This window comes from Spea bombifrons, chromosome 1 (assembly GCF_027358695.1).
Source record: "Spea bombifrons isolate aSpeBom1 chromosome 1, aSpeBom1.2.pri, whole genome shotgun sequence".
In the NCBI taxonomy this organism is placed as follows: Eukaryota; Metazoa; Chordata; class Amphibia; order Anura; family Pelobatidae; genus Spea; species Spea bombifrons.
The window spans coordinates 99866388-99883642 of NC_071087.1; the positions used below are offsets into that span (position 1 = coordinate 99866388).

The following is a 17255-nucleotide window of genomic DNA, read 5'->3' on the forward strand; positions in this document are numbered from 1 at the left end:
CGTGAAGCGCCGGCCCCCGAGAAACACCTCACGCTTCCAACACTGCACTCTGGGCAGCGCAGAGGCAGGCAGCGGCGGCGAGCAGAGGAGTCCTGGATTTCTGTCAGTCAGGGGGGCCCAAGAGGTGCCGAGCGGTCGTTTTCAGCAACCGCTCGGCACCCCTTGGGCCCCACTGACTGGCAGAACTCCAGGGCCCGGTCGCAGTCGCGACCCCGGTAGTTCCGCCACTGCCTACAATTTCTTCATCAGATGCAAGATTTGGGCTTTCCTTCTCCCTGCGCCGGCACACACAGCCACAAGGGCATCTGATGAAGAAATTGTGTAGGGGAGGGCAGGGGCGTACCTAGAGTATTTGGCACCCGGGGCGGATCCTGTATGTGGCACCCCCCCACACACACACTTTAAAACTACCTGGCCGAAACTGAATATGACCCCCCCACACCATAAGAAAATCTAACACTTTTATTTAAAGTAAGTAACACACCAAAATAGGACAAAACAATTAAATAACAATACATATATATATATATATATATATATATATAATTGTTAACAGCAATCACATTCCTATCATGCCCAGGCATACCCAGATTCCAGGAGGCACTCGCAGACTTGGCATGATAGGAGTATGATTGTCCTATCTACCCCTTCTCGCTCCCTTCTGCCCTATCTACCCCTTCTCACTCCCTTCTCCCTATCTACCCCTCCTAACTATCTACCCTCTCCCTCTTTGAAGTTCACTTACCTTTCAGGAGTCCTGCGGTGGGGGTGCAAGGCCTCTGTCTCCCAGCTCTGCCACTGTATGGAACAGTATAGAGTGATGGGAGTTATGATGTACTTTAGAGCATAATTATATAATGAAAAATACATTGGAAATGGTACAGCATAACACCCATCACTCTCACACACTTACCAATCCACACATACCAATCCACACGCATACCAATCCACACACACATACCAATCCACACACACACCAATCCACACACATACCAATCCACACATATACCAATCCACACACATACCAATCCACACACATATACTAATCCACACACATACACCAATCCACACACATACACCAATCCACACATATACCAATCCACACACATACACCAATCCACACACATACCAATCCACACACATACACCAATCCACACACATACCAATCCACACACATACACCAATCCACACACATACCAATCCACACACATACACCAATCCACACACATACACCAATCCACACACATACACCAATCCACACACACACCAATCCACACACATACCAATCCACACATATACCAATCCACACACATACCAATCCACACACATACCAATCCACACACATACCAATCCACACACATACACCAATCCACACACATACACCAATCCACTCTCACTGTATGCTTTCCTACCTTTCCTCTTTTCTCGTTACAGCTCCTTTTCCTGCTCTTCGCTCCTCTTCTTCTTCAGTTCTTCTGTCTTCTTCCGAGGGCACGGGGTTCAGAGGGCACGGACAGCGGTGGGCGCGGCTTCAGTGTTGTGCGCCGGGATCTGACAACAAACCCCGGCGCACAACAGCTGTTGCCGCGCGGATCGCAAGGGAGTGGTATCGGAGGTCTTTAACAGACCTCCGGCTCCCTTGAGTGATTTTAAGCCGGGTTCAAGGGAGATCCTTGAACCAGCTTAAAATCACTCAAGGGAGCCGGTGGTCTGTTAAAGACCTCCGATACCGCTCCCTTGCGAGCCTGCTCCTCCAGCGGCGGACATTACTGTCCGTCTCTGGAGGGGTGCCGGCAAGTTGGCACCCCTCTGATGAGCGGCACCCGGTGCGGACCGCCCCCCCGCTCGGTACGCTACTGAGGGGTGTGTGCCGGCGCAGGGAGAAGGAAAGCCCAAATCTCGCGCTTTCCTTCTCCCTGCGCCGGCTGATGACGCCAAGTCCCATGGCTCACTTGGGGGCCGTATCAGTCCGGAACGCGGGCCGCAATTGGCCCGCGGGCCGGACTTTGGACATGCCTGGCCTAGACTATAAGAAGATTGTCAAGACCCTGAAACAGAGCTGCAGCACAGTGGGCAAGACCATACTGTGGTTTCACAGGACAGGCTCCACTCAAAACAGGCCTCGCCTGTTATACAGCCTGTACACTCACTACTTTACATTGTAGCAGAGTGTCATTTCTTCAGTGTTGTCACATTAAAAGCAGTGGCGTCTCCAGCTTTCATATTTAGGGGGGCATATGGGGGGACAGGGACCAAAGAAAGGGGGCAATTATAAAACGATATATATATATATATATATATGCTTTAGACATCAATTTTTAAATACATAATGTCTCTTTGAAGGAAAGACCTTGATTGAAATATGATTTCAAAATAACAGCTTAACTGGCAATTAATTTTCATTTTTTTTAAATTATACCCTGCTGTGGATATATAGTAATATTATACCCTGCTGCCAATATATATATAAATATTAGCTAAATATTTGCCCCTGCTGCCAATATATTTTATAGTGAAAAAATTGGATCCTACCCAAGCATTTCCATGGGCCCGCCCCACGGTCCCTAGCATGCAATCACTCCCTCCACTACCACACCAAAAAAAATATTTGCCACACTGACTGCAGATCAGGGGAAGACTGTGAAAGTCAGTGCAGCCTTCCCTCCTTCTGACCCTACCGTAACATTGAGAGGTCCTCTCCCCCATAATCATCCCCAGAGTCCCTTTGTCCCCTCATTCACTAAACCATATCTCTCTTTTACTTACTCCCTGTAGTTCAGGTATAGATCAAATAAACAACACATGGAAACAGCACGTGCAACTGAATAAAACATAAAAACCCTGTATTTGCAGGGATACATAAATAATGTATGGAAACATAGCATTGCAGGTATAGATCAACAGAACACACAAACCCAGCATTGCAGGTATATATCAACTGGAAATCACATATAAACTACCCTCTTCTCACTATCTACCCTCCCCCTTTGAAGTTCACTTACCTTGTAGAAGTCCTGCGGTGGGATCGCGAGACCTCTGTCTCCCTGCCCTGCCGCCGTGTGCGCTGCTTCACTGCTGAGCGGCGGAATATGACATCATATTCAGGAGCTCAGCATGAAATGCTGGCACCGCAACCGAGACAGAGGCCTCGCAGAATAGAGAGAGAGGCGCCGAGCAGTTGCTGAAAACGTATTCCTGAGCGACCACTCAGCGCCTCTCTCTCTCTCCTCCGGCTGAGCAAAAAACAAACAAACAAAAAATGGTGTTTCAATTGGGGGGCACACGGGGGGCACAGCATGATATAGGGGGGCCATGCCCCCGTCTGGCCACCCTCTGCCGACGTCACTGATTAAAAGATATGATAAAATATTTACAAAAATGTGAGGGGTGTACTCACTTTTGTAAGATACTGTATATTTAGTTGGGGCTGTATAGAGATATACTTAGTTTTTAATTGTTTTGGCATATTACGTTAGACTAAAAGAGTATAGTGAAAAGGTATATGATGTTTACTTTAGAAGCATTTAGAAATGTATAGTGCAGATAGTACATCACTTTACAAGTGCAAAGCAATGGGACATTATTTATGTGCTGTTTTATTTAAAAAGAAAACAGTGAGAAAAAATACCAATCCAACAAGAAGTATTGTTAGGAGGACACGTAGAATAGCTGGATTTCCAAATCAAATGGACAACTGCAAACGGTTATTAGTGGGACACTCCAGTCAGCATGTGATAGCTGTGTCCCTGTGCACTGCTGCTCTGGCGCTGCTGCTCCTCCCTACAGAGAATTTACTTACCGTAATTTACCGTTGGTGTTACTAGGCTTGGTATTGAGCACTGGTCATTATGCCTGCCATTGGCACTGGCCATAGCATTAGGTGTATACCAAGTTTTGAAGTGATCTCCACAAAGCTTGTTGCTAGAAGTGAAATATTCTCCACAAACCGCATTGCTCCAACTTTTCAATTAACATTAACATTTAATTTTGTGTCACTCCGTACCTTTCCTTCCGTAAATCACTTATACTAAATGAGGTGAGGACAGGCCGTCGCATGCTGCAGAAGACTTGTGTATTCCTGCTTGGACACATGTGACCTGATTCCATCCATTTTGATTAGGCTTAAGCTTTTGATATTTAAAATAAAAACAAAAAACTTGGTTGGCATTTTGACAGCCCTAGTATAGATATAAATCCTGGGGCACTTTTTCTGGCCCTTGCATCATACAACCTCAGCAGATCTTTGTAGCTGTCCTCCTGCCAGCCATAAGGGAACAGAGGTCTGCAAGGTATAATTTCTAATACTGCATCCTGTACTGTTAGGACAGAATGTTACAGGGGCATTTTTTACTTATATCTGCATTACAGAAATTATGCGTGCCCCTAGGGTTATTGTAAACAGCCACGTGAAACACATGTTGTTAAATACCAGAGAAGAGGGATGCCAAGATTTTTTCACTTATATCAGCAAGAAATGTCTTTCTTTTGTATCGGTCAACATCATTTTTCATTAGAAGCATCTCTACCGGAAATGTTTTAACCATAGCATGCCCTATATCAATCACTGCAACACATGGTAGAAACACGGGCAATTCATGTCTTTGCACTGACGTGACGGTTTGTCTATTACCATCAGTTAGCGGCAGCAGACAGGAGTCATTTGGCTTTATTAATAATATTGTGGTTACATTTTAAAGTTCTCTCTCCCTAGGATTGTCAAGGCTTTGTTTGCAACACATCAAGACTTATTATGCAATATTTCATCGCTATTTAGGTTCTGTATCATTACAAATATTTTCTCTTCTGGAATGTTTTGTTCTGCTTTATAGCTTCTCCACTGGCACTTTGCCATTTGAAAGGAGTACTTCCATTCTGTGCTAAAGCAGGTGGAAACCAGCAGATCTGCACAAGGCATTGCTATGTAGCATGAGCCTGGTAAGTGGAAACTAAAAATAGTACTGAAAGCACTTGTTAATAAAAAGGAAAACATGCAAGTCTACTCAACATGTCACCACAACATGTTCAGTAGGTCTAATCTATGCTATTCTGGTAACTTGACCCCAGTGGCAGGAAGCGTCATTAGGAACTTACTTCCTGCCAGGCTGATCATTTTTCTGCCACTGAACAACTCGTTGCTGTCTTGTAGGCACCTGCAAAATTATAAAGACGAACAGTAAAGACGTATAATCCTCGTCATTTTCAAATATTCTTTTGTGGTCATAAATGCTTTTACGCATTCAAAACATAGAACATAACCAATTAAGGTTTGATGTCTGCATTTTGTTATGAGTCTTCAGTCAAAGTTGATACCATTTATTAGAAAAACATTGGTAAAAGAAGTAGAGTTACAGACACTTTATGCAAGATCTTTACATATTTGTTCTGGTGGCTCCAGGTGCATACACATATACTCTTATATATTCATACATAGGCTCGCTAACTCACATGCATACACACATAGTCCCAGAAAAGGACTTCCTGGTACTGACGGCTGGACGTGTGCAGACAAATACTTAGTTTAGTTTTTGGTCTGATCGTTTTTCGACAAAATTTTGTTTTAGGCTTTTTTTTAGTTTGTACAAAATTCAGAAGACTTTTACCAGTGGAGACCAAATTTGTTGTCACTCACCCTCACTAACACTCTCCCACATTCTCATTCACTCTCTCTCACACGGGTCGATGGGGGGTTTCCCCAGTTTGGGAATATCAAACTCTTCGGACAGCTCCATAGGCATTGAATCCGCTTACATTATATGTGAAAAATAGAACTTTAAGGTCTAAGAGCAAAATGTTTTTACATTTTTTTGTAGCAGTTATTAGGGAGACACCAGTTTAAGTCCAGGGGCCTTTTGAGACTTTGACGACCAGCAGGGCCAACTCTTGTTCATCTAGTCTCAGGAAATTCAAGGATGCAAGGAAGGTATTGATCTCTGCCGGTAAGGTTGGTGAATGGTGGGTTCACTCCCAAGATTGTACAGCTTCCGGTAAAAGACCAGCGTGTGTCTAATGTCTTGATGGTTTAGAGGACATATTTACTTTTAACTCTGTTCTAGGTTTTGGTCTTATTTTGTGCCAGCCACAAATTCATTTTAAATTCCATAATACTATGTAGTCTTTAATATATCAATAGTTCTTTCTGGTATGTTCAGTTTAGCCTCTTGACACACGTTATAAATTTTCTAGTTCTTTAGAATGTATTAATAGGACAGTCGTGACAGAACTGACAGGCTCCTTTTTCTGCATTGGTGCAAATTATCACCCAAGTGTGACCTCTAATGCCTTCTGTTCTCCCACACCGGAACACATACTTGCCATAGAGCGATTAGTGAAATATTTGTTCTGTTTCTAAGCGCTCTGCTTCTCCTGCCCACACAAGGCTGTTTGTGCTTCTCCCTGCAAACAGGATTGTGAATCTTTAGAGTAGAATTCAGTGTGTTAAACTGGTTCATCTGGAGCTAAAATAAATTAGATTTAATAAAAATTGGGAATATAATAAAAAATAATTTAACTGGGCATGAGTGTTTTTTTTTTTTTTAATTTCGCGTTGTGTATAGGGAATTAACAACTAAAAAGGTTGGTTGGGATACATTCGGCCTTGAACAACCCGTTTAGCAAAACAGCAGTCATTGAAAACTTACATCGGAGTTGCAATAACGCTTGATATAAATATATAAATATCTATAGCTATATATATATATATATATATATATATATATATATATATATATATATATATATATATATATATCTATGTACACACATATATACCGGCCACTTTATTAGGTACTCCTGTTTAATTGTTAACACAAATAGCTAATCAGCCAATCACATGGCAGCAAATCAATGCATTTGGGCATGAAGGGTGGTAAAGACAGCTTGCTGAAGTTCAAACCGATTTTCAGAATGGGGAAGAAAGGGGAGTTAAGTGAGTTTGAACGTGGCATGGTTGGTGCCAGACGGGCTGGTCTGAGCATTTCAGGAACTGCTGCTCTACTGGGATTTTCACGCACAACCATCTCTTTGGATTACAGAGAATGGACTGAAAATGGACTGAAAAAGAGAAAATATCCAGTGAGCGACAGTTGTGTGAACGAAAAATGCCTTGTTGATGTCAGAGGTCACCAATTGAGCATTGTTTCAATGCGACAGGCTACCTGAGTATTGTTGCTGACCATGTCATCCCTTTATGACCACAGTGTACTCATCTTCTGATCTACTGTGATCTACTTCCAGCAGGATAATGCACCATGTCACAAAGCTCACATCATCTCAATTCTTCTGGTTTCTTGAACATGACAATGAGTTCACTGTACTCCAATGGCCTCCACAGTCACCAGATCTCAATCCACCTTTGGGATGTGGTGGAACGGGAGATTCACATCATGGATGTGCAGCCGACAAATCTGCAGCAACTGTGTGATGCCATCATGTCCATATGGACCAAAATCTCTAAGGAATGTTTTCAGTACCTTGTAGAAAGTATGCCACGAATGAAGGCAGTTCTGAAGGAAAAGGCGGTCCAACCCGGTACTAGCAAGGTGTACCTAATAAAGTGGCAAATGAGTGTGTATATATATATATATATATATATATATATATATAATACAGAATTACAAATATAATCTTGAATTTTTGTTTGTTGAATTTCTAGTGATTTTGTAAGTAAAAACTATAATAGTTACTTCCAGAAAATAAGGTTAGTATTAATCACCATCTATCACACATTAAGGGTAAAAAAAAAAGCTAAATAAAAACCATGAACTGCAAAATGTAAAGATAACAGTTTATTGAGAAAATATGGCAAGAGTCTAAGGCACTTCAAACACTTAAAAACATACAACTCGAAAAGCGACAGATTATCATTATATAAATATGCACAGATGTCAACATCTGGTTGACAATTGCCAGTCCGGGCACGTCACCGAAATTCAAGTCGCTAACGACAATTGACGTGCCAGGACTGGCACGTCTTTAAACGGGTGCAGAAAGCGATCTATTTTCGCTTTCTGCACCAAAACGGCGTTGCTGTAATGCCTCGACGTCGAGGCATTCAGCAACGCCATGATCGGCACAAAGGGGCCATCTCTGGCCCCTCCCCGGGGCGTCAACATCCGCCATACTTTGTATTAAAAAGCGTTTTAAAAGTGTTTAGGAGGCGATCAACGATCTCCGGAGAGCGGTCACAGCCGCAGCTGCCAGTGATCTTCGCCATCAGCAAGATGGCGGTGGCCCGGGAAAAAAAACAATAAAGACGAAAAAGTTCGCTAGATGGTCTCCAGACCCTCTAGAGAACTCTGGCTCCACTTGCAGGTTGAATACAGGTACTGTATTCAACCATGCAAGTCAATGGAGCTCAGCTTTCTAATCACAGTGTGATTAGTAAAAATAAATTAAAAATAAAATAAAATTAATAATAATTAGAAAAAAATAGTAAAAAAACAGTAAAATGTAAAAATAATCAGGAGAACCTTCAAGTTGAAAAAAAATGTTAAATTTTTTTTAAAAAAAAAGGCAAAAAAATATATATATATAAAAAATTTATTTTTGTGAGCAAGTCCTAAAATTAGCATATTAGCTTAAAACAATTCTCGCATGGAAAGAGTTAAAATACTGGCATATTAAATGCCCATGGGGTGTCTACTTTTAAAAAAGGTATGATTTGATGGGGTAAATTGAATTGGCCAGGTTCAACAAGGTCCCAATTAACACAGGGGGAAGGATGACCACACATCTAATTTCCAATTAGAAAAATGCACACGTACCAAATGTGGCCTTTTAGTTCCCCCAAAAAATGACAAACCCATGCATGTGGGGTATCACTGTACTCAGGAGATGTTGCTGAACACATATTGGGGTGCCGTGTGAAAGCGGCATATCCCAGGAGCTGTAAATTCATACATAAAGTAGGTGTGTGTGGGAAAAATACACACACAAAAATACTACTGCAAACTTTGAAAAAATGCTGGTGGTAAAATGTGTGCATGCAAAGAGTCAAAATACCAGCATTTAAAATACCCTGTGGTGTCTAGTTTTCAAAAATATATGGTTTTGTTGGGCACACTGAAATGACCCGACTCAAAGATGTACCAAATAGGGCATGGGCAGTGGATCCCCAAATGCCAAAGTTCAACATTGAGAAATGTGCATGCCCCAAATGTGGCTCTTTTGCCCCCAAACAGCCAGGCAAAATCATTCATGTGGGGTATCACTGCGCTCAGGAGATGTTGCTGAACACATATTGGGGTGTTTTATGACAGTGACATATATGAGAACCTTTTAATTCATACCTGAATTAAAATGTGTGTGACAAAACACATGACTACCACAAAGTTTGACAAAGACTGGTGGTAGATATGGTGCATGGAAAGAGTTAAAATACTAGCACTTGAAATACCCTGGGGTGTCTAGTTTTCAAAAATATATGGGTTTATTGGGCACACTGAAATGGCCCGGCTCAAAGATGCCCAGCTCAAAGATCCCCAAATGCTAAAGTTCAACATTGAAAAATGTGTATGCCCCAAATGTGGCCCTTTTGCACCCAAACAGCCAGGCAAAATCATTCATGTGAGGTATTGCTGTACTCAGGAGATGTTGCTAAACACATATTGGGGTGTTTTGTGATATTCATACCTGAAGTAAAATGTGTGTGAAAAAACAAATGCAAAAAAATTACTACCATAAAGTTTGACAAAGGCTGATGGTAGAATAAGTGCTTGGAAAGGGTTAAAATACTAGCATTTGGAATACCCTGGGCTGTCTAGTTTTCAAAAAATATATGACTTGATGGGGTAAATTGAATTGGCCGGGTTCAAAGATACCAGAAATGGCACATGGGGGAAAGAACTACCAGATTTGGAAAAAATGGCTTTGAAATAGCAAAACGCTACCTGCCCTTACGAAAAAATTACTGCAGTTTTTCTGAAGTAATACTGCAGTTTTTTGGACATGAAAAAACTGCAATACTGCACTTTTACTGCAGTATTACTGCACATTTACTGCAGTTTTACTGCATTTGTACTTCACTGTACTGCAGTTGTACTGCAGTTATTTTTGTACGGAAGTACAATTGCAATAAAGCTGCAGTACATTGAAGTACAATGCAGTATAATTGCAGTAAAAAAAAAAAGCGCAGTAAATGTGCAGTAATAATGCAGTACAGTGAAGTACAAATGCAGTAAAACTGCAGTAAACGTGCAGTAATACTGCAGTAAAAGTACAATATTGCAGTTTTTTCATGTCCAAAAAACTGCAGAAAAACTGCAGTAATTTTTTGTAAGGGTGTACTTATTGCTCCATAACGTGCAGAAAAAAGCAAAAAAAACATAAAAACATTGGGTATTTCTAAACTCAGGACAAATAGTAGAATCTATTTAGCAGGTTTTTTTATTACCTTTTATAGATGAGTAAAAGATTTTTCAACTAATAGTTAGAAACAGTCATTTTTTTCTAAATTTTTCACCATATTTTATACTTTTTTTAATAGTAAATAATATGATACAATCAAAACAATGTCATCTAAAGAAAGCCCTTCTTGTCCTGAAAAAAACAATATCTAATGTGTGTGGGTTCAGTAAATGGGAAAGAAGAAAATTACAGCTAAACATGAGCAGCGCAAAAATGTTGTCACGAAGGGTACAAAAAGTAAAATCTGCCTTTGTCACGAAGGGGTTAAAGGCCAGGAACGTATACTGTAACTGGTGGCCAAAGCAACCTGGTTTTTTAAAAAACAGAGAACTACACAAATTTAAAAAATATAGGCATAGTACATGTACCTTCTTATCTTCCAGATTATAAAATATATGCAGGAAACACTGAATTACTTAACATTTGTAGATATTATACTCTTCAATAGTTATAGATAATACACCCAAATCTTAACATGCTGCTTATCTCTTAGTCCGTTCAGATCTACTGAGCTCTTTTTTCACGTTACATCTAAAATAACACAGTCGGCAAGCACAAATGCCAAACATATTTCTTTGAGGATGGAACAGCACCTAGTTGCCACCCAATACTTTTAAGCCAGCAACCTCCACCGAATTCTGTAGTCCAATGGCAGCTGAAGGACACACTTCTGGATATTAGACCATCTTAGAGGGGTAAGAGGAAGAACAGAAGTGATACTGACACAAACTGTGAACCTTTAGCTTGACCAATGCAGTCTCTGCTTACAAACACACTCAGCTTTAAGTCATGTTTGATAAAAAGTCCTGGGAGGCTTGTGTCCATAAGAAAGCTTGTCCATCATACGGCCCTGATGAAGAGGTACAGTTGTGACGATATAGCTTAGTTCCAGTTTGAGAAGTTTTTTTTTGTCTTCAATATACATATATGTATTTATATAGTACTTTAACCTGCTGGTGCATTCAAGCACAAGATATGTACATTCAGTATCTGTCACCAAAAATAACAGTTAGCAGCAGCTGGTTGGAGGCAAAAAAATTCAATAAATAAATTTTCTTTCACGTCTCTTCAATATCAATTATCATATGGGCTCCTCTGTGTTGGACTGGGTGGAAACTTCCTGCTCAATCGGGGTGTACCCTGCAAAAACAAAAAAATAGAGATCTATAAATATACATGTCACATAAATTAAACGGATATATAGCGGGCAGGGCCGGGGGGCAATAGCCCCCCAGGCCGCCCGAAATCTAATCTAAACGGCCGCTGGGTGCTGATGCCGCCGGCCGGCGCTACATTAATACTTTTTAAAAAAAATTTAGTATGGCAAGCCGGATCGGCTATTAAATGAAAAAAAAAAAATAGAATTAAAACAGCGCCGGCCGGCGGCATTAGCACCCAGCGGCCGTATGCGATGGCCGCCAAGTGATGGGATCAGCGTGAGGGGTGAAAGCTCCTCGCACTCACCTTTCACCCCTCACGCTGCTCCCATCACTATGCGGCCATCAGATTGTTGGAAATCGAATCTAAACGGCCGCTGGGTGCTGATGCTGCTGGCCGGCGCTACTTTAATACTTTATTTATTTTTAATATGGCAAGCCGATCCGACATATTAAATAAATAAAAAAAAGGATTAAAGTAGCTCCGGCCGGCAGCATCAGCACCCAGCGGCCGTTTGGATAAGTTTTCCAGCAGTCTGATGGCCGCATAGTGATGGGAGCAGCGTGAGGGGTGAAAGGTGAGTGCGAGGGGGCGGAGCCACTTCACTTGACTTGCCCGCCAGGCCTTAGGCTGCCAGCCCTCCCCTGATAGCGGCCTGTTATGGTGAACACAGTACAGTGATTGATCATTTAGTGAAACAACCTACAAGAAACAACTTGTTGGGGACACACATGTTAATTATGATAAATAGCTACCCAATGCGTAACTCTGCAGTTGGTAAACTACATCTCCTATGACCCTCAATCTGCATTTGACAGGACATGGAGATATCAGAATTGCAGAAAACCAACTGTCTTCTTATGTTGCAGCAGAAGGGAATTGAAAATTGTGTACTGGACTTCTGTTCATGTCCACAACCTTGTATTGTTCCCCTCTGCCTAGCATCTACTTCTCTAGAATAAACACTTGAGTGCAAAAATTCTCACCCGTTATTTATTGATTTATATAGCACAGTAATACTCTGCAGCGCTGTAAAGAAATAAAGCTACCGGTAAAAAAAAAAATCCATAAAAATTCTGCAGGCATGTCCAATGTTCTGAGTGTTAGATATGATGATGCGCATCATGAGTTGGGTACACCTGAAGAAAAGACACCAAAGTATGCTTCTAGCTTCAGGTGATAAATATGACCATATTTAGAAAAAAAATGTTTTATATAGCACCATCAAATTCCGTAGCGCTGTACAACGGGTAGACAGGACATTAAACGTAGTATATAAAATAACAATTTGACTGAAATGGGTAAGGAGGACCAGCTCAATTTGCACACAGTAAAATGAATTGGAATCCCTGTAAAAAGTATCACAGCCGGATGTTCCCTGTTAAGTAAATCTTAATACCATACTTACCGGTGACTGTGCTTTAGAGAAATTGACATGTGCATAGAGCAAAACAGCAATATCTTTATGACCTGCATCCAGGGCAATGGACAAGGCTGAACTGCCATCCTAAAAAGCAGAAAACACAGTGATGTTAGAGAAGCAGGACCAGGAAAAGTTAAACCTTTTTCTTTATTGGTCTACATCAGGAATAGCTAAAAGACAAGTTGTTGAACTAAAGCACCTGTGACTCTCAACCTTTAGTCAGCCAAAGGCTAAAGCGGGGGCTAAATTTCAATGAGAGCTGGAGATCTGCATGTCGGGCACCCTAATATATACTGCATGATACTCTGGTGTGCAGTTTTTTTTTTTTAAACTATTTGTCCTACACATTTCTCATACATTTCTTATCACTGGGGAGTACCGTTTACAGCAGTGGTATTTTTGCAAACACTTTATTAAGTAACTTGAGAAATCCTTTCTGCCTTCTTTGGACCATATAGGCTGCATCCAGGTATAGCAATACCATGGTACAGTCTTATATGACTGCATTTATTGTATATCCCCTTTATTATACTGTAAAGACGTAAAATGTACACACACATAACATACTCTTCCAATACTGATTTCATGGTATTTTTATTTTCAGCACAGCATATGTCTTACAACTCACATTGTCCTCCAAGGCTGCATTGCAACCAGGTTGAGCCAGTAGCAGTTTGACTATCTCCACGTGCCCATGTTCACTCGCACACATCAACGCTGTGGAGCCTTCATCGTCCTGTGTATTAACATCTGCTCCACATACCAGGAGAGCTTTCACCATATCTATCCGTCCGTGGCTTACAGCAAGCATCAGAGCCGTTTGGCCTGCCTGGAAACAGAAATCCAAGAACTAATGTGAAATATGGCTCTACTATGCATTATGCTGCTAGGACACTCAAAGTCTTCTTGGTGAATTCGCGTGTGGACAACCACGACAATATAGCTAATAAGGGATATGAGAATAACATGATCATCATATGATGTTTCAGGAGAGAACATACAAGGTTATTCTGCATCACTTTAGCAATAGTTTTTCCTTTCTTTATCCCATTAAAGATCTTACTGTGACCAATTCATTCTGCACAGCAGCCTTTATATAATGTGTAATCCAAGAATCCCTCCACATTTAATCTTGCACATAGCTTCACTTCCCTGGTATTAACTCATCGGTGTAATTGCCACCGTATCGCAAGGTGGAGCGGAGACACGCTCTATTCGTAATCACTGCATGCATTGAATATTCATTTTTAAAGAAGTATTTACCTCCTAACCATGTCCAGACACCATATTGTAAACCAATATACTAATTCAATACTTAACGCACAGAATTGTGGTGTACTGTATAAGAGGATAGCACACATTTATTAACTGCTTACATTTTGGGAGAGTTTTCAACTCCTTCCCACATCATCAGATAGAATGTTAACCATTTATTACACCATGATGTTTTCTTGTCTTGCTTTTGAAAGAAAGGCACATTGTGTCCATTAAAATGACCTGAAATTTATTAGACATTGTTAATGCTGTAAATGCAATTTTTAATGGAATATCTTTATAGGTGAACAGAGAGGCCCTTTATCACTCCCGTGTTCCAATGGCACGGTGTGTTGGCTAATCCAAGTTAACATTTAAAAGGCTAATTGATCATTACCACTAGAAAATCCTTTTTGCAAAAAAAAAAAAAGCTTGAAATATCCTTGTTTTTTGTGAAAACAGCTAAGTGACTCCAAACTGATAAGAACTGGATAAGTAACTGGCAATATCCACATCATGGAACAGCCAATAAGATAGAACTGTGGATCTGGCACCAATAACTGAAAGATGACACTTCAAAGCCCCATTTATAATGCTTTTCAGTACTCAACCGTTAAATATTACATAACATTTTATTCTGTGAATTACACAAGAATACATTATTCCGAAACCTAAAGCGGTGTGGAGGCTGAAGTACAGACCTGACTAGCTTTGGCATTTACATCTCCTGAACCGAACAGCTCTTCCACTACCCTCATGTCCTTGGCTGCTTCCACGGCAGCTAGGGCAGCGAGCATGATGGGGGTGTACCCAGCCTTGTTCTGGTGGTTAACATTGCACACATCTGCAAAGAAGCAAGCAGAGAGTGACACTAATTTAAGTCTAATTTAAGTGACACTAATATAAGAGCTTAGAGTAATTTAGGACAAAACCAAAAGAAAGTAAGCTTTAATCAAGAATGAAAATGAAATGGCAATGGAGATCATAAAGACCCTAATCTTCCTCAGCAGCGGTAAAAGGAAATACTTTGAAGAAGTTCAATGTTAAAGTCCAAGATGATGGTGATCCAGCCACAGACATCATAATTTTATTTTCTCTTCCAACAGAGAGAGGAAATGAAAGAGTAGTGACCCGAGGGTGACGGTGTTTGCCAAAAGCAGGATTGTAAAACGTTGCTGTGAATTTCTGATAAAACGGATATTGGTTATAAAGGCAGGAAATTTGTTGGGAGGGTTCAGTGACACCCGGGCAGTACACGCTGCTGCACAGTGCCACTTAACATCTGATGAGTAACTGACAGCCGCGTAGGCCGAGGGTGTGAGCGGCACGAAAAAAAGGAAAATCAGATTTTCCTTCTATTTCCCTTAGTACCAGGCTGACACGCAAAACTATTATACTGTTTGTGGAAGGGGAGAACTCTTTATACCTCATCCGATCAGTTGTTACTACACAATGTTAACATGTTATGCACACATGTTAAACAGATTAACTTGCCGGGACGCCTGGAACTCTAGATGAATGTAGTTCCACAGGAAAAAGGCCAAAACCTACAGATGAGTGAATGGCATTTAAACTGAATACACCTTAGATGTTGTGCTCACTTTTTTTTTAAATTTACTTTGTTTTACAAAAATTTAATAAATAAAGAATAACATACATTCGACTAACTTAGACACCATTACAAACAACATGATTTCATAATTTATATTCGATCTAGTTTCGAGGCTTGAAAGTATATTCCAATAGGGATAAATATTTACCTAGCTCAAGTCTACAAATCGTGGATTCAGAAAAACTTAATATAGAGCACAATTAAATATTTCCAGTTTAGACAAGACAGAGAAAAAAAACAAAGAGGGAGTGTGCGTATTTGCCCATATATATATTTATATATTTTTAACATATGTATATGTATTTTTTCTTTTTGTTTATTATTGCAAGGACTCTTATTGCACATAAGAACTATTTGGCCTCTCAAGTCTGTCTGTTTTTTCTGATGTAAAGAATCAGACCTTAATCCTCGTCTTAGGTTCAGGATAGCTTTATGCCTACCCCATGCGCGGTTAAATTCCCTCACTGCCAGGTTCTTCAATGCCATCATCTCGACCACCTACTCCGAGGAAAAAACAGCATACCAAAACCGGAGCCAAATCAGGTCAATTTGAGAAGCCAGGTTCGTCAGTTCCATCATGTCGACCACCTAAACCTGGAACATCATCTGCAGGAGTGCCAAACCGACAATCGCTTCCTGCAGGAGGCAATATGAAGGCTTCAGCAAAGACCTGCAAGATGCCATCACTGGCCAAACCAGTGCCATCACTGGCCAAACCAGTAAAACCTTCTCAGGGCCGTACACCAAGCAACAAACCAAAAATACCTCGGGAAGGACATCCAGGATCTGAGTCATCTACAAAGAAAAGGCGCTCAAAACGCTCTTGGCTGAGCCGTGTACTGCGCCTCTTCTGCTGCTTCTGCCCATAAGTGTCAATCTGACTGTCATTCTGGGCTCAAGAAGGATTTTTTAACCCTAGTTTGTTGCAAAATTGGAAAGAGCAACAAACGGGGTTTTTTTTTTTTGCCTTCTTTTGGATCAACACCAATTAACAGATGTGGGAAAGGCTGAACTTGATGGATGTATATCTTTTTTCAGCCTACGTACCAACATCTAATACTTAACATCTATAAGCAGCCGGTTCTACAGACTGTGGAAGGCAAAGAGTAAGATCCAGCCGGAGTAAGGCGGTTTTCTGTTATTGCCCTACATGGCTATTTAGCTACGTTTAAATAAAGCATTTAATTCTCTATGTCGTTTCAGATGTTTGTATTGGACAGATTAATGAGCTCAAAAATCCTTTTCCACGCAATTTCTTTTCGCTTATGATGACTTTACTAACATTACCGCTCCTGGTCATCAGGTCACTCCATCGAAAAAACTCAAAATGAAAGTTTTTTTCAGGGCACTATCCTGCTGTCCAGGCAGTAGAGATCAAGGGAGATGGGGGGAGATCTTCTGATC

The 17255-nt window shown here is 40.9% G+C and overlaps 1 protein-coding gene across 1 annotated transcript; it reads right to left on the reverse strand.

Moving 5' to 3' along the window:
* Positions 1-11167: 11167 nt before the first annotated feature.
* LOC128502044 (KN motif and ankyrin repeat domain-containing protein 1-like) lies at positions 11168-15930 on the reverse strand. The gene is made up of 5 exons (XM_053471780.1): positions 15897-15930; positions 14941-15083; positions 13614-13814; positions 12971-13069; positions 11168-11544 (listed from the first exon to the last, which is right to left on the reverse strand). Exons 1-5 carry the CDS (start codon positions 15928-15930, stop codon positions 11479-11481), a joined length of 543 nt encoding a protein of 180 aa, XP_053327755.1. The 3' UTR covers positions 11168-11478.
* Between the last annotated feature and the right edge of the window lie 1325 nt (positions 15931-17255).